Consider the following 27,921-nt stretch of genomic DNA (forward strand, 5'->3'; position numbering starts at 1 on the left):
GAAAACACTGCACATGGGGAAATGACTTAAAATGTCCTTAACACACATGAAAGCGTTTTTTGATTGCCTTTGCAGCATTTTTGGGTCACTTCTAACATGGCTATGTAACTCAAAGAATCAAAATCTAAATTTGCCAAGCACAGGTGCGAGCATATTTACAAGGAATTTGCACCACGGGGAAAGGTCTTAAATTAAAATGGGAAAAATAACATCAGAGACACTCAAATGCCTTATAAAGAAGCAGACACCATTATGTCCTTGTCATAAATTTTAAAAGCATTCCTTTTCCTCAAAAACGATTTTCAAGTCATAATTTGAAAACACTGCACATGGGGAAATGACTGAAAATGTCCTTAAGACACATGAAAGCATTTTTTGATTGCCTTTGCAGCATTTTTGGGTCACTTTTAACATGGCTATGTAACTCAAAGAATCAAAATCTAAATTTGCCAAGCACAGGTGGGAGCATATTTACAAGGAATTTGCACCACGGGGAAAGGTCTTAAATTAAAATGGGAAAAATAACATCAGAGACACTCAAATGCCTTATAAAGAAGCAGACACCATTATTTCCTTGTCATAAATTTTAAAAGCATTCCTTTTCCTCAAAAACGATTTTCAAGTCATAATTTGAAAACACTGCACATGGGGAAATGACTTAAAATGTCCTTAAGACACATGAAAGCGTTTTTTGATTGCCTTTGCAGCATTTTTGGGTCACTTTTAACATGGCTATGTAACTCAAAGAATCAAAATCTAAATTTGCCAAGCACAGGTGGGAGCATATTTCCAAGGAACTTGCCCCACGGAGAAAGGTCTTAAATTAAAATGGGAAAAATAACATCAGAGACACTCAAATGCCTTATAAAGAAGCAGACACCATTATTTCCTTGTCATAAATTTTAAAAGCATTCCTTTTCCTCAAAAACGATTTTCAAGTCATAATTTGAAAACACTGCACAGCTCCTATGCACAAAAACACCCTGTCAGTACTAATACTTCACATTTTCTCCAATTACAATTTCTCAAAGAAACAAAATCTATTTGTAAAACACTTGAGACAAAGCAACATTTTAAAAACACAACTTTCTTCATAATTTTCTCCTTAAAGCACACTATTCTCTATCTAAATTAAATAAATCTTTTCTCACCTTAGCAAATACTTTATGAGTTTCAAAACAGTCTCAGAAATACACCAATTTGTCTTCAGCAGAACAAAGGGTATGCACTCCAGAGGCTGCAGCTATAGAAAGCACAGAAATGCTGTAATTCATCACACATATCTCTCATGTCACCCAATCAAAACTCTTCCCTCACTTTTTTCAAATCAAAACCCTTCCCCCCTCTGCCCTCTCTGCCTTTTTTGCATAGCAACCACCTCCTGGAAGACCTCTGGTGTTTGCAAGTTCACACAACAATGTTTCAATTGAACTCTGAACTCTCAGTGCACCTGCATATTCAGTGCAATCTTTCATTTAATGATTTTTATTGACCATTCAAAATACATCTTTCAAAGAACTCATCCATGCACCCTAACTTTCTGTTTTCAGCAATCAAAATCCACCAATCACTGTTACTGCTTCATTAACACAAAAACTCCACAGTTTTTTTTCATTTTAAACTCTTATTTTTCCAACTGCCATTTCATTGCCACACTTCATCTGACTGCAGCAGAACCTTCTCTCACCATGTTTTCTGTCTGGATTGTTGGACATAGTTACATCTATTGGGCTCAGAGGTATGCTGAGAACAGAAATTTACCTAACCTCAATTTACAAGATGTGGAAATTAAGTGGTTTGGCCACAGAGGATTAAAATGTCACCAATTGATACCATTGGTGAAAACCTTTATGCATTTGCCTAAACCTGACCTGTTAATTTTGCACTGTGGAGGTAATGACTTGGGCACTTTGACTGGTGTAGGTCTGGAAATGCTTTTAAAGGACACCTTTGAGCAAATGATGGCACTTTTTCCTCAAACTGCCTTGGTATATTCAAATATATGCCAAAGACAGAAATGGAGGTGGTCGAACCAATTTTGTCCACAAATTGAGAAGTCGAGGAAGCATGTAAACAAACTGTTTCAGCTTACATGAGAGACCATGGAATGGGCTCCGTGTACAACAATAACTTGCGTTACTACATGCAAGATATCTACAGAGGAGATCGAGTTCACTTCTCAGATGAGGGCAACAGAATTTTCATTTTGAATTTAAGACTGTGCATTGGTACCTACTTATAAGTACCTAAATGTACCATAAACCCAAAAGCTCTTCTCAGAGCTACCCTACATATGATCACTCACAATGATTATTTTACTCTAACTTTTTTCACTAATTTTCAACAAAGTACGCTCCCCGGGGCGCTACCCGGTACGCGAACCGGAAGCTAACCGCGCAAATCTTTTTAAAAAAATGGTTTTTTTTCGCACATATGGGCCTCCTCAGCCATCCTCAGAAAACCTAGGGGATCAAAATACGTCTACCGTGTCCCCTTTTACCCATTCTGAACATTATTTGCCCTCCATCTTGTATCTTAATTCGACCGAAACACAAAATGGTGGACTCCCGTAACGCTTCAGGTTCGCGTACCGGGGCGCTCGCCAGTTCGCGTACCGGGTCGCATCCTGGGAAGCGCACCATCAAAAAAGGTGGGAAAGTAATTTACAGAAAAGCGACTGGAGACACTTTCACCAAATATAGATTAGCTCATACTACATACCAATCCCTACCATTTTCACAAATTTGATTGAAATTCCATTTAGCCATTTAGCCTGTAGACCTCTCTAAATACCTTGAGGTAAATTACTTCACAAAACACATCTGAAGTGTTGGAATTGACAACCAATGAAAATGTTACTTTCATTTTCTACTTTTTTACCTGACATTTCATTGGTTATATACCTGAATATATATAAAGGAAGAGAAGGAAACACAGCCATTTTGACTACTACTTCCTGGTGTACATTTCAATAGGATTTTCACTAATCACTTCAACTTCTTTGTAAAGGTAAGTTGTTATTTTAAAAACTGAAGTATATTGTGCACTATAAGTTAATATGGTAAACTTTTTCTGATAGTTATATACTATCCCTCTGTAGTAGTTATAGATTTAGATAGACTTCTCTGTTATAGTTATGGATGGAGTTAGGTTTCTCTTGTATAATTATGAATTAACTTACGTTAAATCACATACACTTTTTTATATTCCTACTTCCACTCTGATACTATACACTGCCCAAAGATAAATTCACTGATAAAAACTGCCTATCTAAAATTAATCCCAACAGTGCCCTATCTGTACTAATATTTTTTTTTTTTTATCCAAATTTCAGGCAAAATGGAAGGCGAACAGAAAGTTTCATTTCAAATTGTCCTGCAAGAGAGCAACCAAGAAATAATTGATCCAAATTATATAGAATTTATGGATGAAACTTGGGACCAAGAACTACTGCAATGTGTGCAAGCAGTAGATGTCCTCCTTGAAAATGAGGACATTTTACACACTCAAACATTACAAGCTATGTTCAATGAAAATAACGACATTTCAGACAGTGAAATGTTAGACATTTTATTAAATTTTGAAACACAATCACAATAATAAATAATTGCTTAAAAAATAAAGAAATTAAAAAATAATCAACAAAACAAACAATCAATTAACATACAATATTAGAAAAGTCTATCATTCTTTTTTCCTTTTAGTACGCTCCCCAGAACGCTTCCCGGTTCGCGGACCGGGCGCTCCCCACGCAAAAAAAATGTATTTATTTTTTATTTTTTGCCCTGCGGGGCCCTTTTAAAGCCTCCACATCAAACCTAGGGGGTCAGGGGGGGTCTACTATGCCCCCTTATGGTCATTTCCCCCTTTGTTTTGGCCTCCTCTTGTCTCTCGATCCTACCGAGAGACAAGATGGCGGCCGCTCCGGACTGTTTAGAATGTTGACAGACACCGGAGAGCCAATCAGCTTCGCTACGCGAAGTTCCGTTACGCGTCAAGTACGCGAACCGGAGCGCTGCCCAGAGCGCGCTTACAGATATATATCTTTTTTTGAATGTTAATTTCTCAAAATCCACTGGAGCACATATATTGAGACCTAGCAAAGGCACATCGGGCTAACAGTCCCTACAATTTTGCCAAGTTTCGTGCAAATCCATTCAGCCGTTCGGCCTAAAAGTGAGGTCAACCGCCCTATGGAAATTAACATGGGAAAAACGCGTTTTGGGACCCCCCTTTTTTCTCGGCCCCCCCTTGAAAAAAACACCCCCCAAATTTCCAGTGGCTGCTCAGAAACAAAATGTTCAATTTTCCTGAAAATTTCAGCCAATTCCGTCCACAAACGCCAAAGTTATTAGACATAGAATTTTCAAAAATCCCATAGGGAAAAAATCCTAACTATATATACCTACTGGCGACCGCCAGTAGGTAATATATATAGAGAGAGAGAGAGAGAGAGAGAGAGAGAGAGTGAGAGCTAGATGTATAGATAGATAGATAGATAGATAGACAATATAATAGGGGTCACTACTGGGTAGCTATACCTAGGTCATCTGTTTAATAGGAAAATCATTTTTTGTGTTGTGAATGACTTTGTCCCGATTTGACAAATCTCCACAAAACTTTTCATAAACGTGCTACTTTATGACTAATTTGTGCATGGAAAGTTTGGGGTGATCCGTCAACCGGGGGCTCAGAAAAAGGGGGGTCTCAAAATGCAAAATCCCCATGTATTTTCTATAGACTTCTTTCGGCAAGGCTACAGAAAAAACTGCTCAACGGAACTCACAAAATTCACATGGACGCTAGATCTTGGTATGCAGATTGTGATGTTGTGATTTGGTGTAACTACGTTTAGTAGATTTTGGGACATTAAGATAAAAAATAATTGTATATTTGGATGGCTGGGTTCCAGGCAGCTGCATCCGTGCAGGTAAGAGCGGTGGTGCAATGGCGCTGGAGTGGGGGCATTCGGCAGATGACCATGAGGAGAAAAGTAAATAAATATTTGATTTTCCCTAGTAGTCGTCTGTCAAATCCTGCCCTCCAACCCAGCCCTACCGTTTTTACCTGCACGGGCTGCAACTGGTGAGAGGGACTCTCACGAGAGTCCATCAGACTTAATTTATAAAAAAGCGAGCATTCTGATTGGCTAAAGGAGCTTTTTACCCCCTTGGGCCATCTCGCTCCTTTGAGAGTCAGACTCTGATTGGGTACCAGCAACATGAGAACATTTTTGCTGGCAGGCATTACAGGATCTAATCTCATGTCCTGAATTTGTATAAAACAATATATATAAGAGGGCAGAGTAGGGTTACCTTGCCCCCATAAGCCCCATGGCAATTTTTGCTGACATTAAGCAGGAATCGTGATCAGGGGTTGCATTGTTTAATTACGTGGAGGTGGCCTGATTTATTAATGTGGGGACGGTAGCGCATGTCCCTCCTTCCCAAGTCATTTTTGAGCTCAGGGACCCCATCCCCTAGTGTCCAATTTCATAAATATGTAGAGGGGGCATGTGGACCCCCCTCCCAAAGCCACATTCGGTCCTGGGGACCCCATCCTCAGGGCCCGATTTAATCAATATGGGTAGGGGTGCTGGTTGGCCCCCTTTCTGAGCTTTTAAAAGGCCCTGGGTACTGATCCTGCAAGTTGTTACTTTTTTCTTTTTTAAAGAAGGTAACCTGTACGCCCACCCCTCTCTAAGCCATTAATGGCCCTAGATACCCTATCCCTGGGTCACATACTATTTTTTAAGGAGCCCACCTCTGTCATTTCCCTGCCCACACCGGCACAAGTGGGGAGACGTGTTTAGTCCTGCCTGGCGGGAGCATTTTCAAAACTCGCGCCGCATGGGAGCAAACAAAAAGACTGCTCCCAGTGGGCGAGATCTTTAAAAATGCTCCGGCCAGCTGTGACACGACTTGAAATCTGTTTTGCTGCCCACACTAATGCAGGCAGGGAAAAGGACCAAGATATTGCTCCTGCCTGGAGAGAGTGCCATAAAAAGCTGCTCCCAGTGGGTGGAAGCAATGCCACATGGCCCCCTTTAAAAAAAAAGGCCCTGGGAGATTGGGGTCTACGTGGTTTAATGAGGCTCAGGGAGAGGCGCCATGCAGCCCCTGCCTCTTTTAAAAAAAATATGGCCCTAGAGAAAGCGGTCCAGAGGGACTAATGAAGCTCATGGTGGGGGGGGGTCACTTGGCCCCTATCCTTCAAAATACGTAAGGCCCTGGGGAATGGGGCCCCCATTGCCTAATAAGGGTAAGGGTAGTGGGCCTTAAGCCTCCTCCCCTTAGAGATTGGCCCCAGGGGTTCTGCGGGCCCAACAAATCTTTGGTAGGGTGCTTATGCAGCCCCTCTCCAATTTGATTCGTATTTGGACCTGGGAGATGTGGTCCCTGTGGCCTATTAAGGATTGTGGAATGGGAGCCGCACACCCTCTTCTCCTGTTTAATAGCATTTGGCTGCAGTGGATGGGGTCCCTAGGGCCAATTAAGAGTCGGGAAGGGGGTTGCTTGCCCCCTTCCCTTCATATATATGTTTTGGCCACAGGTGATGGACTCTACTGGACCTGGAGGCCCACCCTGAGCTACGCACGGCAAAGGCAGTACATGGTGTGGGGTCGGCAGCCTGCCGGGGGTTTGACTACAGGAGGTCAAGCCACGCTGCGCACAGACAAATGCTGTGCACAGCGTGGGGTTGTCTGCCTGTGGGTAGTAGGAAGCAGGGCCTGGCTGGAACACAGGCCCTGCGGCTAATGCCATGTATGAGCAAAGACCGTGTGCGGTGTGGAGTTGGCTGACTCCGGATGGCTGACTAAAGGGAGTTTGATGCTGGGCCTGGCTGTAAGTAAGTAACTATAACTAAGTACTGGTGACCGCCAATAGGTTATATATATATATATATATATATATATATATATTTTTTTTTTTTTTTTTTTTTTTTTTTCACTGACAAAACCATAGGTTTCAGATGTTATAGTTAGGAATTAGCAGTGAGTATATATATTATATATATATATATATTATATATTTTCACTGAAAAATACATAGGTCTAAGATACGTTATACTAAGAATTAGCATTTAAAAAACGGAGGAATTTCAATGGTTTTGTATGGTTTTTTCAGTGAAGTGTATATATATATATATATATATATTCACTGAAAAAACCATAGGTTATAGACCATATATAGTTAGGAATTAGCATTTACAAAACCTTGAAAATTCACTGAAAAAACCATAGGTTATAGACCATATATAGTTAGGAATTAGCATTTAAAAAACCTTATTTTACTCACACAAAACCATTGAAATTCCATATATAGTTAGTTGCACTAACTATATATCGCGCACCCGCAATCCACTGCTGATGATGTCACATATTACATCATTCATGACATGGTCAGTGACATCACTGATGACATCACAGATGACATCTCAAATGACATCACTGATGACATCACTGATAACAACATCCAGTGATTTTATGTTTCTGTAAAGTTTAAATATGTCTTACATATTGAAGAATGAGTGGATGTATAAGTGTCTGGACGAAGGATTTAGTAGGTGCATGACTGACTGTATGAGTGAGTGATTAAATGTGTCTCACTGAGTGCATGGGTTAGTGACTAAACTGTCTTAATTTGTGCATCATTAGGCCTGTTGTTCTGTAAACTGCTGCATGTGTTGATCAGTAGCTATATGAGTAACTATATGGGTTATTGATTGATTGTCCAAGTATTTGTATGGGAGACTGAGTGTGTGTGTGGCTGGCTGGGAGGTGTGTGACTCTGTGCAGATCAATGTGTACTTATATCAATGATTGTATAACAAGGTAAGTATGTGTTAGTATATGTTTGAAAATATAAGGTGCTCTATGTTTAACTGTATAGACAAGAAAATGGAAGTGTGATTGATTCTTTACAGGACTGACTAGGTGTGTGAGTAACTCCATGGATGAGTGGCAGAGTGTGAGTGTCTGTATAGGTGTATGAGTGCATATGATAGTGTTGTAAAGATGAGTGATTGTATGTATGAATGATTGTATGGGTGAATGAGTGAATGTGTGTGTAGACGTAGGAATCAGTGAGTACATATGTAGTAACTAGTATTGGTGTGTCAATTGTTTCAAAAATTATACTCTGTATTTAACACTGGGTGAAACAGAGGTTATATTAAAATATGAGGAGATGCATTGTATTGTCACATGAATGATATCATCAGTGATGTGGTAATTGATGTCAAATGAGATGTCATCAGTGATGTCATCAGTGATGTCATTTGAGATGTCATCAGTGATGTCATCAGTGATGTCACTGACCATGTCATGAATGATGTAATATGTGACATCATCAGCAGTGGATTGCGGGTGCGCGATATATAGTTAGTGCAACTAACTATATATGGAATTTCAATGGTTTTGTGTGAGTAAAATAAGGTTTTTTAAATGCTAATTCCTAACTATATATGGTCTATAACCTATGGTTTTTTCAGTGAATTTTTAAGGTTTTGTAAATGCTAATTCCTAACTATATATGGTCTATAACCTATGGTTTTTTCAGTGAATTTCAATGGTTTTTTAATAGCAAATATCATAAGCTGTCGAATGTCAAGTACGTGGTAAGTGAAAACATTTTCGTGTTTATGCACACTGATCTGCTTTGAATGGTGCCCCCCCCCCTCATTTCTATTAGGAGTACTCTCTCTTTGCACATAGTGAAGGGTAGTTAACGCAGGCCTTTGCCCCCGTTGTAATACGTCGTGCCTGCTTCTCTCTCCATTTGATTGATTGTTATCCAAGTATTTACTGTTTTAGAATTGGTTCTCTTTGGTTCATTCTCTATTTACAAACAAACACAGAGTCGCAATACTCTGTTTAGTCTTTGCAGATAACGAAAAATCGTGTAAAAAAAAAAGAAAAGGAATCGAGCAAAATCAGTAGGCCACTAACAGCATCTCTTTTTGACCTCGCTAAAATAGAAACATTAGGAACAAACCCTCATGACAAATACAAAACTAGTGAAATGAACTGAACTCCACACAATGATGGCTGCAAAACAGCTCGGCTCCGCCACCCACCCCGCCCAAAATAACGATAAAGAGCGGCTGCCATGATTGGTTGCGGAATGGTCACGACGGAGCTACGAAATGGTACTGCTCTCATGCTAACCCCAGCTTCAGTCTGAAACATCCAGAAACACTGTAGACTACCAATTCGATCAGTTCCGGTAGCGCCCCAATGTAACCCGGTAGAGAAGAACTAGCCCTCCCCTCTTTGACTGATGGTTCTTGTTGCCTGTCCCTTCTGTTGTCATTTAACAGAACTATTTAGCCTGCTGAAAGGGGTTGTGTTCCGACCGCTGGTTGGTGGAGACATTTTGACTATATTCTGGACCTGCGTTGTCGCGTAATGCGTCATATGACGCGCCGCGTTAGCGCATCCGGAAGTCATCTGGGGCGCGCAGCGCGTAACGTAAGCATAACAAGTCATGTGACTTGTTAATAAAACTTTTCATTGGTTCATTTTACTTTTCTTATTCTAATGATGAAAGGCTTGGTCATATGACCTAAAAATTACGCTTTTTATTACTTCCGAACATTATTTTTTCTTAAATATATGTTATAATGTTCCAGGCTAATGTACTTTCCCGGAAAATTTACAACTGTCCTGCAAGTAAAATATATTCTTTTTTCGAGAAAAAGAGCGTTTCTTCGTCCCATGACGGAGCCGTTGAGCAAAAGAGGGTCGACCTGCTGTCTTAGTCGCCGATACGCCTGAATATGAGATTCTTATCGATCACTTTATGTTGCAGGAATAGAAAACACAACAGCCCTTGACCATTTATCTTTACTGCGTTCCTTCGTATTATACCTTTTACCCTTCATGTAATTGGTCTGCTTTATTTCACTTGCCTTTTAATGATTCTAAAACAGTGACTATTATTAAAAACTTTACCAATGTATATACTACTACCATGTTTTCTTTTAAAAACCTTTATTGTGAAAATTTCATTATACAAATACGAGCCTATAACCACGTGGGCCGGCCACGGAGCAAACTGTAATCGTATATGATGAGTAGACATTTACACTGTAGAGGAACGTAACGGGCGGGCCATTAGGTTGCAAGAACTAAGGTGTCTAACAGTTACGGAATCGGTGGACGTACATTTTATAATTAAAATACGACAGGGCCAGTTACAATAAAATTATCTAGATATACATTTGCGGGCAAGTACCATGGGTGACGTTAATTCGAACTTTCAATAGTACAGTAATCAATAACACATCAGAACTTAATATCAATAGGGATGTCGAAATATTCAATCAATTCTCGTCCCCGCCCGCCATGTGCTTCAAAACTGCATACGTATCTCGTGATTTCAAGGTTCTGCAACCAGTACACAACAAGGAGTTACGAGTCCCATTTATTCCGGCGCCATTTTGGGCGAGGACGGGCAGGTCCAGGATATAGTCAAAATGTCTCTACCAACCATCGACTATGATGATGTTCATATGCTGTATTTATTAGAGTAACACTCATCTGTCCACATGAAATTAATTTGCCACAATCTAAACATGTCATTTTAATCTTTCCAAAGTTCTTCTAAATATTTGGGACCGTTTCCCTTGCCTCTGATGCTGTCAGTGCCACTTCTTTGATGAATGTACTAGCAGGTCAGGGGTTCTCCTCCAAATCTCTCTTTTATGCAGCACTATAATTAATTGGTGCCACCTCTCCATATGACGATGCATGGTATAGTTACCATAACTATATTTTTTTTCGGTTCCTCTGGAGAGTTCATCGTGGCAGATGAAGCGTGTAACGTACCGGGCATTTACCTTTTTTTGCATGTACAGGAAAGGAAAAAAAAATCGAGCGTCCGAGTTCTAAGGTGTCCCAGGGCCATTTTAGTGGACCAGGCCCAAATCCAAAGAACAGGCCGCCATTTTGAGAGTCCTGTTGCAGCCGCCTGTCGCTGTAGCATCAAGAGCAGCCGAAACTCAGCTGAATGGCAACTGAAATGGTAAAGGGGCGCCCCACTACAGCAGACGAGCCTCCACCTAGGAAGGCCCGTTCACGCCGCCTCCCCCCCCCTTCGGGCACCCCACGCCGTTATTTGGAGCAGTATTGTAGGATGGCCACACCAGTGCGGCAACTTGCTAGACATCACCTCGGTGATAACCGAATCTCAACGCCTTGTGGTGTCTTCTATTCAGAAAACATTGTTATGCTGCCTTCGACCTATTCGCCGCAAGTGCGCACACAACTCAACTGCATAGCTTGCTAGACACCACCTCGGTGCCATCCGGATCTTGGAATCTCAGCGCCTTTTGGTGTCTTCTCTTCAGAAAATATTGTTGCGCTGCCTTTGGCCCCATTCGCACATCGGTCCGCTACTGACGCCATCTCACAGGCTAATGGGGCGCCCCACGCCGACTTTCAGCATTGTAGGATGACCACACCAGTACAGCAACTTTCTAGACATCACCTCGGTGCCATCCGGATCTCGCCGCCCCACTGCAGATGAAGTGCCTCTCAACTATGAAACCACCACGGTGACATCCGGATCTTGGCGCGTTGTGCTGCCTTCGGCCTATTCGCACATCGGTCCGCTACTGACGCCATCTCACAGGCTAATGGGGCGCCCCACGCCGACTTTCAGCATTGTAGGATGACCACACCAGTACAGCAACTTGCTAGACATCACCTCGGTGCCATCCGGATCTCGGCGCCCCACTGCAGATGAAGTGCCTCTCAACTATGAAACCACCACGGTGACAACCGGATCTTGGCGCGTTGTGCAGCCTTCGGCCTATTCGCACATCGGTCCGCTACTGATGCCATCTCACAGGCTAATGGGGCGCCCCACGCCGAGTTTCAGCATTGTAGGATGACCACACCAGTACAGCAACTTGCTAGACATCACCTTGGTGCCATCCGGATCTCGGCGCCCCACTGCAGATGAAGTGCCTCTCAACTATGAAACCACCACGGTGACATCCGGATCTTGGCGCGTTGTGCTGCCTTCGGCCTATTCGCACATCGGTCCGCTACTGACGTCATCTCACAGACTAATGGGGCGCCCCACGCCGAGTTTCAGCATTGTAGGATGACCACACCAGTGCACCTTACTAGACACCACCTCGGTGCCATCCGGATCTTGGCATCTCAGCGCCTTGTGGTGTCTTCTATTCAGAAAATATTCTTGCGCTACCTTTGCCCCATTCACACATCGGTCCGCTACTGACGCCATCTCACAGGCTAATAGGGCGCCCCACGCTGAGTTTCAGCATTGTAGGATGACCACACCAGTACAGCAACTTGCTAGACATCACCTTGGTGCCATCCGGATCTTGGCATCTCAACGCCTAGTGGTATCTTCCATACAGAAAATATTGTTGCGCTGCCTTTGGCCCCATTCGCACATCGGTCCGCAACTGACACCATCTCACAGGCCAACAGGGCGCACCACGCCGACTTTTACCATTGTAGGATGGCCACACCAGTACAGCAACTTGCTAGACATCACCTCGGTGCCATCCGGATCTTGGCATCTCAGCGCCTTGTGGTGTCAGTCAGAAAATATTGTTGCGCTGCCTTTGGCCCCATTCGCACATCAGTCCGCTACTGACACCATCTCACAGGCCAACAGGGCGCCCCACGATGACTTTTACCATTGTAGGATGGCCACACCAGTGCCACAACTTGCTAGACACCACCTCGGTGCCATCCGGATCTTGGCATCTCAGCGCCTTGTGGTGTCTTCTATTCCGAAAATATTGTTGCGCTGCCTTTGGCCCCATTCGCACATCGGTCCGCTACTGCCGCCATCTCACAGGCCAACGGGGCGCCCCACGCCGACTTTCAACATTGTAGGATGGCCACACCAGTGCGGCAACTTACTAGACACCACCTCGGTGCCATTCCGGATCTTGGCGCGTTGTGCTGCCTTCGGCCTATTCGCACATCGGTCCGCTACTGACGCAAACTCACAGGCCAACGGGGCGCCCCACGCCGACTTTCAGCATTGTAGGATGGCCACACCAGTGCTGCAACTTGCTGGACACCACCTCGGTGCCATCCGGATCTTGGCGCGTTGTATTGCCTTCGGCCTATTCGCACATCGGTCCGCTACTGACGCCGCCTCACGTGCCAACGTATTTTCTCCGCATTTTATACCCTATGCCGCATAACAGGTCATGTGACTTGTTTATAAAACTTTTCATTGGTTCATTTTACTTTTGGTTTCCTAATGATGGAAGGCTTGATCATATGACCTAAAAACAACACTTTTCATTGGATGAAAACTTTTTTTTTTCCCAAACGATGAAAGCCCCACCTTGTTTCTGGATGTTTCAGACTGAAGCTGGCGTCAGCATGAGAGCACCACCATCTCGTAGCTCCGTCGTGGTCATTCCGCGAGCAATCATGGCAACCGCTCCCCACCAGAAGCCTACAGGAGTCGGGGGCCCCCAAAACTTTTGATGAATCCTCAAGGCGGAGGGGACGCTTTCGAGAATGGGGTCCAAGACCTAGCAGACAAGCGTCCGATTTCCAAGGTGTCCCAGGGCCATTTCAGTGGACCAGGCCCAAAAAGGAAACAGCCTGCCGCCATTTTGAGAGTCCTGTGACAGCCGCCTATCGCTGCACCGCAAGAGTGGGCGCAACTCAGCTGAATTGCGGCTTTTGACACAGTGGACCAAAAACGGACGGAATGGCAACTGAAACGGTAAAGTGGTGCCCCACTACAACAGATGACACTCCACCTGGAGAGGCCCGTTCACGCCGCCTCCCCCGGGGCGCCCCACGCCGTTATTCGGAGCAGCATTGTAGGATACCAAAACCAGTGCGGCAACTTACTGGACATCACCTTGGTGCCATCGTTCTGCTGCCTTGGAACTATTCGCACAACAGTTTGCTACTGATGACCCACCCCCCGCGACGCCCCACGCCGGAAATCTGGACGTTGTGCTGCGTTGGGACTATTCGCACAGCCGACCGCTACTTCGTTGTTTTTCCCTAAAAATGTTTATATGTTATTACTATTTTTGTTTTCTTGTATATATTTATAAGTTATTAAAGTTTTATAATCTTACTACTTTGTCGGAGTGCTATATATTTTTAATGTGACACATAATTGTAAAAACTTTGATGTACAAAGAGTCATCCCTGGAATCTTCCGCTTCAGGCTCGGTCCCCTCCCCAATCACAATACAGGATGGTTTTCAGATAATAGGAACGTGTCTGCTGTGACGGATCTCATCGAGTGTGGGCCTTGATCTACTATAACTCCTTTGAAGAGGGGTGATTCTTTACAGCTGGGGCCATAAACTACATCTGCAGGGCTAGCTGATACCCTAGGACCGGCCTGGACAATCGGACACAGAGGAAAAGGAGTGTCAGAGGGTGCGGTAGTGAATAGGGCGAAAGGGAGGTGTCGGGCGGGCACAGGGTGTGATTCTCAGGGAAGAGCAGCGCAGATGGGGGGAGGTTTATTACCCATGCATAAGACAGAGAGCGGGGGTGACCACTGCCTGGGGGAGATGCTTGCGAGGGTGGGGAGCCATGCTAAGGATCGACAGCGTGCACAGAGTGGGTCTGGTCAAGGCATCTAAAATGGCTGCCGTGCACGACAAAAGTGTGGCATTTGAAAAAAGACAAGATGGCGCAGACAATGTTTTTCAACACTTCCTGATTTCCTTCGAATCGAACGTTAACAGACGTTGGGGCATATTACCAAAGTTAAGCGATATTTATCCCTAACGATGCTTAGCAACGATTTTTTTACCGCTAAGCATCGTCAGAAATTATCGCAGATAAACCTTGCTATTATCAAGGTTTATCGCAAATACGATAAAAAACGACCGCAATGCATTAATATCGCTGAAAACTCAGCGATATTCATGCATTACCGAGCTAATGCTCTTAGCCATGTTATCCACCTCCCATTGGATAACATGGCTAAGAACTGCCCAGGGCAGGTGCTAGCTTTTGGAGATATTCGCGCTTATCTCGAATATTTCCAAAAGTTGATAATAGGAGATAGCGATGTTAGCGACTGTTTCCAGTCGCTAACATCTTGGCACGCCCACTTTGCATATCATTAGTGATAAATATCACTCACATGCAAAGTGGGGCCCAAGATGGTCGCTATCTCCTACTAGCCGTCGCTAACTGGTGTTAGCAACAGCTAGGTAATACAGATATAATTTTATCTCCGCGAAGCGGAGCGCTGTTACAGATATATATCTTGTTTTTGAACGTTAATTTCTCAAAATCCACTGAAGCACATATATTGAGACCTAGCAAAGGCACATCGAGCTACCAGTCCCTACAATTTTGCCAAGTTTCGTGCAAATCCATTCAGCCGTTCGATTATTATTATTATTTTTTTTTTGCCCCGCGGGGCCCTTTTAAAACCTCCACATCAAACCTAAGAGGTCAAGGAGGATCTACTATGCCCCCTTATGGTCATTTGCCCCTTCGCTTTGGCCTCCTCTTGTCTCTCGATCCTACCGAGAGACAAGATGGCGGCCGCTACGGACTGTTTGCAATGTTTACAGACGCCGGAGAACCAATCAGCTTCGCAAACCTCCGTTACGCGAAGCGGAGCGCTGTTACAGATATATATCTTTTTTTGAACGTTAATTTCTCAAAATCCACTGGAGCACATATATTGAGACCTAGCAAAGGCACATCGGGCTACCAGTCCCTAATATTTTACCAAGTTTCGTGCAAATCCATTCAGCCGTTCGATTATTATTATTATTTTTTTTTTTGCCCCGCGGGACCCTTTTAAAACCTCCACATCAAACCTAGGGGGTCAGCGAGGATCTACTATGCCCCCTTATGGTCATTTGCCCCTTCGCTTTGGCCTCCTCTTGTCTCTCGATCCTACCGAGAGACAAGATGGCGGCCGCTACGGACTGTTTGGAATGTTCACAGACGCCGGAGAACCAATCAGCTTCGCTTCACAAAGCTCCGTACCGCGGAAAGTCCGCGAACCGGAGCGCTGCCCGGTCCGCTGTTACAGATATATATCTTTTTTTTTAACGTTAATTTCTCGAAATCCACTGGAGCACATATATTGAGACCTAGCAAAGGCACATCGGGCTACCAGTCCCTACAATTTTGCCAAGTTTCGTGCAAATCCATTCAGCCGTTCGGGCTAAAAGTGAGGCCAACCGCCCTATGGAAAACTCAATGTTAAAAACACGTTTTGGGACCCCCTTTTTTCTCGGCCCCCCCTTGACGAACCCCCCCCAAATTTTCAAGGGCTGCTCAGAAACAAAATGTGCCATTTTCCTGAAAATTTCAGCCAATTCCGTCCACAAACGCCAAAGTTATTAGACATAGAATTTTCAAAAATCCCATAGAGAAAAAATCCTAACTATATATACCTACTGGCGACCGCCAGTAGGTAATATACATATATATATATATTTATATATATATATATATATGTATATATATATATATATATATATATATATATATATATATATAAAACTCGAAAAAGGTTGCCCCTGTGAAAGAATCCTCACGCAAATCTTCTTATTCCTTTTTATTGGACTCCGCCTGCTGGTAAATTGCAGAGTTTTCCCCTTGAAGAAGCCACATACAAAAGGTAAATCTTCACACTTCAATTGTGACAGCTACAGTGTGGATGGCAGAACAAACACCAGCAATTATAGAACATCTTGTGCCCGACGCTTTCCGTGCTCTCATGCACTTCCTCATGGGCAAGTTCTTACAGGATACACAAAGCAGTTCAAGCACCTGGTTGCATTTAGAACACCTGTATGTGGCTTCTTCACGGGGAAAACTCTTTTTGTTGGATGTTAATACGGCCATTCCTGCCGTGATGGAAGCCCCGCCGCGAAGTAGCGGACCTTTGCTGACGCCGGCCAGCGTGCAGCTAGCATGATGGACAAAAGGTACGCAGTGGCAGTTATTAAGTGCAGCCTGGACTGTCTGGACATTCTACCTACCCACTGGGGTTTTATTGATACTGAAAAAAACATACAAAAACAATTGAAATTCCTCCGTTTTATGTATGGTTTTTTCAGTGAATTTCTAGATTTTTTAAATGCTAATTCCTAGCTATAACATATCTGAAACCTATGGTTTTTTCAGTGAAAATATATATATATACAGCGAACAAGGCATCAGGGAACGCCAAAACGCATTTGGTTTTTTGACACAGCAATGCACAGGATATTTGACAAATAAAAAATACCATCGGCTGCTGCACAAAACAAGAGTCCGTCTCTCTCATTTCTGGTGAGCGCTGTGAGAAATGTGGCGTGGAGAGTGGAACCTGGATATATATATATATATATATATATATATATATATATATATATATATGATCGCTCCTTTCGCACCTTTACAAACAACGGGGCACTCCTAGGTGGGTGTCGTGTACACGGTGGTGCTCTGGGTTAAATGTGCAGCTCCAAAACCCCCTCTCCCAGCCGGGTAAGAAGAACGGCACTCGCGGGGTAATCGTCAGTTGCAGTTTATTTACATCGCTTCACAAACGCGTTTTGGGAAACTCCCTTCCTCAGTGTTAGTCCCTCCATCATCGCACCCCAACTCCGGGACATCATTAACAGCTCCTTCGCTTCCGCCACCTTCCCGGAGAGCTAGAAATATGCCGAGCTCAGCGCCCTCATGAAGAAACCCACCGCAGACCCCAGGAATCTCAAGAACTTCCGCCCCATCACGCTCCTCCCTTTCCCTGCCAAAGTCATCGAGAAGACAGTCAATAAACAACTCTCTGCCTTCCTCTAGACAAACGGATCCCTCGACCCCTCGCGGTCCGGTTTCCGAGCAAACCACAGCACCGAGACCGCCCTCATCGCAGCTACCGATGACATCAGGTCAATGCTCGACAACGGGGCAACAGCTGCCCTCATCCTCCTGGACCTCTCAGCAGCCTTCGACACCGTATGCCACCACACACTGATACAGCGCCTCAGCAACACCGGAATCCGAGGGACGGCCTTGGAGTGGATCATCTCGTTCCTCGCCGGAAGAACCCAGAGAGTCCGCCTCCCCCTCTTCCGATCCGCGGCCACCAAAGTCATCTGTGTCGTTCCTCAAGGATCCTCGCTCAGCCCCACCCTCTTCAACATCTACATGAGCCCCCTCGCAGCAATCGCATGCCAAGACAACCTTAACATCATCTCCTATGCTGACGACACCCAGCTGATCCTCTCCCTCACCAACGACCCCACCACCACCAGAGCCAGCCTCCAGGAAGGAATGAAAGACGTTGCAGAATGGATGAAGCTCAGCCGTCTGAAACTGAACTCAGACAAGATGGAAGTCCTCATCCTGGGCCCATCCCCCTCTGCCTGGGATGACTCCTGGTGGCCCCCTGCACTGGGCACTGCCCCCAAGCCCACGGACCATGCACGCAACCTGGGCTTCATCCTGGACTCCTCCATCACGATGACCAAGCAAGTCAAAGCCGTCTCGTCATCCTGTTTCAACACCCTGGGCATGCTCTGAAAGATCCCCACCGAAACCAGGAAGACGGTCACCCAGGCCCTCGTGACTAGCCGACTGAACTACGGGAACAACCTCTACGCTGGAACCACAGCCAAACTCTAGAAAAGACTCCAGCGCACACAGAACGCCTCTGCATGACTCATCCTGGACATCCTCCATCACAGCCACATGTCTGCCCATCTGAGAGACCTGCACTGGCTACCCGTCAGCAAGAGAATCACGTTCAGACTCCTCACCCACGCACACAAGGCTCTCCACGACATGGGCCCTAAATACCTCAACAGCCGCCTCACATTCTACACACCCACCCGCAAGCTCCGATCCGCCAGCCTCGCCTTCGCCACCATCCCACGAATTTGCAAAGCCACCGCCGGAGGAAGATCCTTCTCCTACCTGGCGGCCAAGACATGGAACTCCCTCCCCACCCACCTACGGCTGACACAGGACCATCTCTCCTTCAGGAAACAACTCAAGACCTGGCTGTTCGAGCAGTAGCGGCTCCTCCTCCTCCTCCCAGCGCTTTGAGACCCTAACGGGTGAGCAGCGCGCTCTACAAATTTGTTTGATTGATTGATTGATTGATATTATTAACCCCACACTCACCACCCTTTTTAACATCCCGCTATTCACTGCCACATATCCCATCAAATGGAAAAATGCCAATGTATTCTATTGCTTAACAATTTGTACAGAGTTCAACAGTGATTGCTCATAAATACTTCACGGGCACGTGCGACAAAAAAGCTCAATGAGAATTTGCTTGGGGCCAATGGTATTTTTCAAAGCATAAGTCAGGAAGGGCTTTGAATCTGTTGTTGTATTTCTGTGGATAGAAGAGGGGGATATAGTGTATGATCTAGGATTAACATTATTCCCTTCACCTGCGACCTGTAGTAACCAACATTGTGATCTCACCTCGTGGAATCGGATATTTCTTTATGTTGAGTGTATTCATCTTCTAGAGCTCCTTTGCTTTAGCTGGAGGCAAGTGAGCTTCCTCCTAGACTACATCTGATCAAGGTCCGAGCGTGGGTCACACTCCAGCTCTGCAGAGCAATATTCTTCGGTATTTAGTTGTCAGTAAATCTCATCCCATCCTGGGACCTCGGATGGGATAATAATTGGGTGAAGTCTAGTAGTAGGCCCTCAAACTCCTTCGGTTGTCATTCACCTTGAGTTGCTCAAAGTGTTTAAAGCACGGGATCCCAGTGATGTTGTGCACTTCATATAAGCGGTCAGACACAGACTTCAGACAGCACCTCTTCTATTTCTGCAGTCTTGACGTTCAGTTCTAAATGCCCCATTCTATATGAGTAGGTTGATCACCTGCCTCTCCATGTAGGATGAGGGCAGCAGTGTAATTTTGGCATTTAATTAGTTCTCTCCTCGCCGAAAAGTGTTCTTCAAATCCAAGGTGAATACACACAAATCTACTTGTTAAGTTCCCATATTTTCAGACAGTCAATTTATAAGGCACACCTCTGGCAATCATCAGTGCACCACACGTCAGTCTCTTCTCAAAGATCCCAAACTGTGAACAGTCAAGTTGGGTGATAGCACCTTTTCTGCTGCAGTATCCAGGGCTTGCAATACTCGCCCTTCAGATCTTTCAGAACAATCTAGTTGTTGAGGTTTTGAAATATTTCAAGACATGACTCTTAAACTGGTTTATTATTGTATGGCCTGTATTGTTTTTTATGGGTGTATTTCTCTGTGCCAAAACGTTTCACATTGCACGCTTTATAAATAAATTGTATCATAGGAACATATCTGTTCAACTTTGAGACTACATTTTCTCAATAAAATATATTTAAATAAAAGAAGAAAGTATTTTTCTGAAGAAAATAATACGTTCATGTGATTGAAGGTGCACAGTTTGTCTACTTTAGATTTTACTAAGGGATAAGAATTTAAAATAATGTATTAAAAGTGTGGCCACATGGCAACCCATGAGGAAATGCTGCCTTAAAACATTACCTTACACTTGTTCTCCCAGAAAGACTTTGGAAGATGTGTTATGGGCAGATGAGTCCGCAGTAATCTAGGTGACGGAATTTGCGAAAGCAGTTCAGTACCTGCCAATGAGAGATTTGAAACGATTAAAAAAAATCTGCAAAATGAATATGGACTAGGTTCAGTGTTGGCGTTTTAGCATTCACCTATATGATATAAAAGGAGTGCACCATGTCCAGAATGGCACCGTTTTTGAAACCCATGCTACACCTGCTCTGCATACCCAGCTACACCTGTTCCTGTTCTTTGTTATTTTCATTCACACCCACTCACAGTACAAGTCACAGTTCATAAAGTACTATGACTAATATGATAAGGCAGCCATATCCCAGCCTAGTAGTTCTAGCCTGATAATTCTTTATGCCTAGATCAGTTGGCAGGGGCACTCTTACTCATTATACTGCTAGGCAAAAGATTTTTAAGACCAACACATACGCTCCAGGAGAACATCCTACAAGCTTCACCAACTGTGCCTTTTTAATATTTTCATTTTTTCCCATTTATATAGTACACCACCACCTTATTGTATTTTGATGATTAATTTTAAACAATTTGTATAACTGCTGCTCAGCTAGTGCATGCTGATGCATTTCAACCTAAGGAGACAGTGTCTTAATCTATACAAGTTGATGCAGCTAGATCCTTTGATGCATTTCTAAATCAATAAAAGTATGCAAATAAATAGTAGGATAGATTAAATCATATTCATTGAATGATACAGGTTCATATTTTTGACCAGCTCCAGTTGTTATCTCAATGTGTAGTGAAAAGTGAGATACTTATGTGGTATAAGATTTTCAACCATCCTTTTTTAATTTAAGATTTAAAGACATTTAACATGATTTAGATAATTTAAGTATGCTATAGAAGGGTTTCATTCTGAATTTCATCATTGCATATGTGAAAATGTGCACAGAAAGTGACAAAAGAAAAAAGTGGTGCAGCACTGTCATTTATAGTGTAAATGATCTGAAACCTCTAAGTTATGATCATTACATATGTACTAATGTGAATCATTTAAAAGGAAATTCATATTTTATGATTTGACATTATTTTCCATGTTAGTACTTTGAACAATTGTAGTAATATGGCATTCTTATGTGTGATATTGTCAATCAAATAATCCGGGTGCTTATAAACTGAGAGAAAGTTAGAATATTGATTTTCTTTAATGAAATGTATACCTCTTTTACTTATATTTTGCCCATTTAAAATTGACTTTGTTGTTGGCCTCGATATGGCGCATCATGACACACTGCTCCAGCATATGGAAAAATTAGGGGTAAGGAACCTAGCCCCATCTCTAATAGCATCATTCCTGAAAAATAGGAAACAGACTGCGACCTTGGATCAGTTTCAAGCTAATCCGTATGTACTCCCATGCGGGGTTCCTCAGGGATCATCATTGAGCCCATCTCTGTTCAACTTTTATGTGTCTGAAATGGCTCCCTTGATTCAACATTTCGGCTTTAATTTGACATCATATGCCGATGACACACAAATTGTAGTTGCGGTGCACAAAAACCAAATTTCGCCTGCTACACAATTCCAGAATTGCATGAGGGAAATTAGTCATTGGATGGGAAGACATTGCCTCAAACTGAATTTATAGAAAACCGAGGTGGTACTTTTTGGCAAAGCCCGATTTATATGGGATGACTTATGATGGCCAGCTGAAATTGGACAACTTCCAAAGCTGGTAGAAAAGGCTAAAAACCTTGGAGTGTTGATTGACAACAAACTTACCTATTCTCAGCAAACCAATGCCATAGTTTCAGCTGCATTCTACTTGATAAGAAAACTGAAGATGATAACACCGTACATTCCCCTAGATCTTAGGAGGACGGTGGTAACAACGTTAGTGTTATCGAAATTAGATTACTGTAACAGCCTTTACCCTGGGTTACATAAGCAACACTTGAAATCTATCTCAGAAGGCATTCAGAAACTTCATTGGTTAGCAGTGGCACAGCACATTAAGTTCAAAGTACTCTGCCTAGCTTATAAGGCACTAAACAATACTGGACCAACATCAATAAAAAGTACTTTGAAAAAAAGTGAGTATTTGGCTGAAAAATTAGGTATTGCAGCTGCTGCATACATTTTGAGTTGTGAGTTTGTGGTCACACTCCTGTAGCCACAACATTCCCTGAGGGAGCATTGGACTACTCTGACCCCGCTGACCCTGAGAGTCAAGCCCAGAAGTGGTACTTGGCCCAGTTACTCAGTAGCTCTATTAGGTCAGGCCCAGGAACATTAAAAATGGAAGACCTCACCCTCCACGGTTGGATCCAGTAACACCTGCATGCTCAGTGGTCCTCTGAAAGGGGTTCTGACAAAAGGTGGCAAGTGGTGGGGCAACTAATACTTAGAAGCCCGGATTCAGGTGTTGTATTAGCCATTTCCACTTTGCACCAGTAGTACAATAAGTCAAATGTTTTCTGTGCACAAAAGCAACATGCACAAACAATGGAATGGTATTTGACCTCAGCACCATGTCAAAAGATCAGATGAAGGATTAATGTAAGGAAAGAAGGTAGAGGATTCTCAGGAGTTAGGACAGAGTTCTTTGCTAATTTTATTAGGGCCCGACCAGTTTGAAACACTGAGTGAAAGGGATGAAAACGCCCTAGTTACAAGGCAGCATTAAGCCACTTAACGTGGCTTAACGCTGCCTGGTACATAAGGCACCCTTTCATGCTATGGTTAGCATGAAAGGGGCGTGCAGTGAGTGTAGTGGTGGTCGTTGCACCCAATGTATTTGACGTTGCCCCCTATGTACAAGGTTGGTGTACATAGGAGGCAGTGCCAAAATTAAGACCAGGAAAATCGTGATCTTAAGTTGGCGAAACGAGGAGAAATAATGCATGGAAAAAGCTATATGCAATTGTTTGTTTATGTACAGGAAGGTATCCCTTCCTGTACATGAACAAACCTTTTAAAAAAATGCAATTTTCTAACTTTCATGTGTGCTGCATGAAGCCTCCCCTGCACACACGCCCTTGCGTGTCTACATTTGTGCTAAGTTGTTAAACTTAGCTCCATTTTCAGGGGGAAACGCAAGGCTGCACCACATTCTTGTAAATATGGTGCAGACTTGCGTTTCTGAAGTGGATGAGCTTGTCATTAAGCCAAGGAGGCTAACAACACAGTCCGCCACTTCATTGGACATATCCCCCTCAGACTACTAGTTGGGAATACCCGTGGTGTTGAAAACAGTGAATGGGGAATAACTACTATCACCAATGCAAGGAGGAGGTGGGACATGCAACCATAAGTACACACTAGAGCCCTGGCCTCAGGGGGATTGCGTAGTTGTTTGTGAATGTCATATTTTTACTTTAAGCGTGTAGCAGTACAAATAAAATGTTTCTCTTTTTTCATTAAATAACTATTTGCCTGGTCAATAATTCATTACTGCTGCTGTGTACTTTTTGAGTATTGAGGCTGTGTTCACTACTTTCTAGCCACACCTCCTCCCCTCAAAAGAGCCTTCAACTGCTCTGACAACGGTTACTCTGAGAGTCACGTGCAGAAGTGGTATTTGGCCCAGTTACTCAAAATCCATAATTGGACAGGGCCTGGGACATCAGAAATAAAAAGGTCTCAACCTTCCCAAATGGGCTCAGTAACACCTGCTTGAACTGTGGACATCTAAAAGGGTTTCTGACAGGATCTTAGGGTCCCCCCATGCAGCTTCAATTACTCATAGAATCCACTTTCTGGCAGATGTCTGTCCTCCTGTTTTATTTTTGCAGTGCAGGCTGGGTTGCCGCCATCAGATTTAAAGGCAGAATATCTGCTGCAAACAACTATGCACTGTCCACAGAAGTCAGGCAAGAGTTTGCAAAGAGGTCAGCACATTAATAGGACACACTGGCAAAGACCAGGGCAATGAGCTCTGTATATAATACAGTCTCTGATGTGAAGTGGGGAAGGTGATTTCAGAAGATCACATTCACATATACCAATCACCCACATAAGTATGAATATGCACCAATTATTAATAAACCATATGATGATAATTTGACAAGTGTGCAAAAACCCTTCTTTTGTAATACACTTAGCCGAGATAAAACTGTAAGACAATACGTTTTGTTTTCAGATGAGGATCTATATTTTTTAATCTAGACAATCCACAGCATTTTGCAACTTGCAAAGTGAAATCATACGCTTAATCCCAAACTCTTACGCGTATACATGATGTAAACATCTGACTTCTGGGAATTAAACCTTCACAGTAGTATACCTGGAAAGGTGCAACAGTCTCTATCTATGTATTGTGAGTTTTATGCAACATCTATAATTTCACCAGTCCTGAATAATGCCCCGGGTATAACTCCATAGTGGGAAAATGCAAAAGTACATTTAACAGTTTTTGTCTTATTTTCTCTAAAGGGGAAACATTCTTCTCAGTAGAGAAACTGCAGCTTCTACACCCCATCGAGTTTCCCTTCCTACATTTGAATGAGTGACTCTAACATTTTGCAATCTGTGAGAATTTCTTGGGTGGGAATTGGTCGGAGAGGAGTTTATGATTGCTAACACACATGCGTCTATCTGTTTAAAACATTCAAAGCAAACCACCCGTTGATTTTCACAATTCCTCCCATTGCCTGGGCTTTACTACTACATAATTGTACACAGTTGTAGCATTTCAATAGTAAAATCACTTACTTTTTATGGGTATCTGTTTGTTGATGTCTAGCGGGCATAAATGGAGGAATTGTATGACCTAAATGTAGGTGTACGGCCATACATGACTTTGTGAACTGGTCCACTAAATGTATAGACGCAAGCTATCCAATGAGAAGAGCTCATCACCTCTAGATGGGTTGAACTCCTCTGGAGCTAATGTAGGTCAGAGAGATCTAAAACTCAGACAACAATGATATAGAGGAGATAGAATCAACATAATCACAGAGGGGAAATAGTCAGAACACCGCAGCCTCAGCCAAGCATGTTGAGACATTGCAAGCATAACCATGCTTGCCCTGACCGCGCACATGCCTTAAAGACGCAGAGTCTAGCTGCTGGAGTGACAGAAGCATGATGACCTCACCAGGAAGAGAGCTGCAGTGAGGTAAGTAGGGCTGCGCTGAGGGGGGCAAGCAGGGGGGGAGGAGTAGTTTTCTAGGCTGGTGGGTGTTGGGTAGTTTTCTGGGCTGCGGGGGGTCGAGGTATGACCTTGCGAGGAAGGACAGCCACAGTGAGGTAAGTGGGGCTGGCTGTGGTAGTAGTTTCCTGGGCTAGATGGTCGGGCAGTTTTCTGATCTGGGGGTCAGGGTGGTTTTATGGACTGGGGAAGTCAGGGGTAGGTTTCTGGGCTGGCGGTTCGGGGTAGTTTTCTAAGCTAAAGGTTTCGGGGTAGTTTTATGGGCTGGGATTCAGGAGTAGTTTTTAGGGCTGGGAGGTCAGGTTAGTGTTCAGGGCTGGGGGTCAGGTGTAGTTTTCAGGGCTGGGGGGTCAGTTGTAATTTTCAGGACTGAGGAGTCAGGGTAGTTTTCGGGGAAGTCGGGTAGTTTACAGGGCTGATGGAGGGTCAGGGGTGGTTTACATGGCTGGGGGCACGCCTCATCCTGGACATCCCCCGACACAGCCACATCTCCGAACACCTGAGAAACCTTCACTGGCTCCCCGTCAGCAAGAGAATCACGTTCCGTCTCCTCACCCACGCACACAAAGCTCTCCACAACCAAGGCCCAAGATACCTCAACGACCGCCTGACCTTCTACACTCCAACACGCCAGCTACGATCGACCAGCCACGCCCTCGCCGCCGTCTCCCGCATCAGTAGAGTCACAACGGGAGGAAGATCCTTCTCCTACCTGGCTGCCAAGACGTGGAACTCCCTCCCCATCCACTCCGCCTGACCCAAGACCACCTCTCCTTCAGGAAGCAACTCAAGACCTGGCTGTTCGAGCGGTAGCGGACCCCCCTTCCCCAGCGCCTTGAGACCCTACGGGTGAGTAGCGCGCTATACAAATGCTTTGATTGATTGATTGATTGGGGAGGGCCGGGTAGTTTTTTAAAATAAGGGGCTAGGGTATTAGGCCTAAGGGCAATGGAAGATATTGGGGTAGTTTTTGGGACAGCGTGTGGTGGGAAGGGGTCAGGGTAGTGTATGTTAAGGGGCAGGATTTTAGGTCTTAGGCCAGGGTGAGAGGAATAGGCAGTTTGTTTATAGGGTTTGGGGGAGGACGGAGTAGTTCTGAGGGCGGGGGCTTGGGTCGTTTTTTAAATGGGGATTTGGGTTTTAGGTCTAAAGGCAGTGGAAGGGGTTGAGGTAGTTTTATGAACAGCGCAGGGGGGTTTAAAAGGGTCTGTAGTATTTGTTAGGGGTTAGGGACAGCATGAGGGTTGGGAGGGGTTCGGGAATTTGCACCAGGGGGATGCAGGTAGGGAGTTTGTAGTTTAGGTAGAGGAGGGGGGTCATGACCTCAGCCACACATACCCCTTTATCATTCATGCCTTTACCATCAAATTACGTGGTAAAAGCATGCGTGGTAAAGGAATGTTTGGTTAAGACAAATTCATGGTTTAGGCTGCATGATAGAGGCATGTGTGGTTTAGCAATGCGTGCCTCTATGATACGACCATCCCAGAACCATGTAAAAGTCTTGGTTCTGTGCAACCTCAGGAAGTCCAGGCAAACATTCATATTACAGGCCATTTTGAAGTGGATGATTACATTTTGAAGCATGTACACCAAACTTTCCGTGAGCAAGCATACAAGTGTTTTATGCCAGCTGAAATCTGGAGTGCTATGCATCCATGTCATTGAGTTTCAGGCTTCAGGAACTAGGACCTACAAGGGAGAGAAGGTTGTGAGCAAAAATATTGCAGAGCCAAGAAATTTAGTGCCCAACAATATTATTAATCTGTATGCTAATACGTGAGCAGACCAAGCTCATGTGGCAGTAAACACATATATGAAGAAGCAACCTTTATACATTCTTAGTGTAATATTGTGAGACAAAATCTTAAACTTACTACTTATGGTATTCACTGCTCCTGGACTGGAACACCCGCATTCTGGTCGGTTGAGCAATTTCCTCAATGCTAATCACCTGTCCATCACCTGTCCAATTGCCTACCATCCCCACCATGCATCACATATGGTCAATTAACACCAGATTGTGGGTATTCCGGCCTGGAAGCAGAAATTCCGGCCCAAGTTCAAAAATTCTGGCACAATTGCCGGAATACTGATCCGGGTGCGGAAATTCCGCTCCTGGTGCAGAAATTCAGGCCCGAGTGCGGATGTAAAGTTAGTAGTTGTAAGTGCATTCTGTGACTACCATAAGTAGTAAGTTTAGGATTTTGTCTCAGATCAGTTCTGTGAATCGTTCCCAAAGTATTTATAATAATAATAGGTAGGCTTA

General features: G+C 44.0%; 1 protein-coding gene across 2 annotated transcripts in view; it reads right to left on the reverse strand.

The window, feature by feature from the left end:
* LOC144826529 (sulfotransferase 1B1-like) overlaps positions 1-27,921 on the reverse strand; it is a 571,666-nt gene that overhangs the window by 387,198 nt on the left and 156,547 nt on the right. For both annotated transcript variants that reach the window (XM_078684956.1, XM_078684955.1), the window contains one exon: positions 20,501-20,598. In XM_078684956.1, coding sequence (XP_078541082.1) covers positions 20,501-20,598 — 98 coding nt within the window. The remainder of the gene's footprint in view (positions 1-20,500; positions 20,599-27,921) is intronic.

This window comes from Lissotriton helveticus, chromosome 3_2 (assembly GCF_964261635.1).
Source record: "Lissotriton helveticus chromosome 3_2, aLisHel1.1, whole genome shotgun sequence".
Classification (NCBI taxonomy): domain Eukaryota; kingdom Metazoa; phylum Chordata; class Amphibia; order Caudata; family Salamandridae; genus Lissotriton; species Lissotriton helveticus.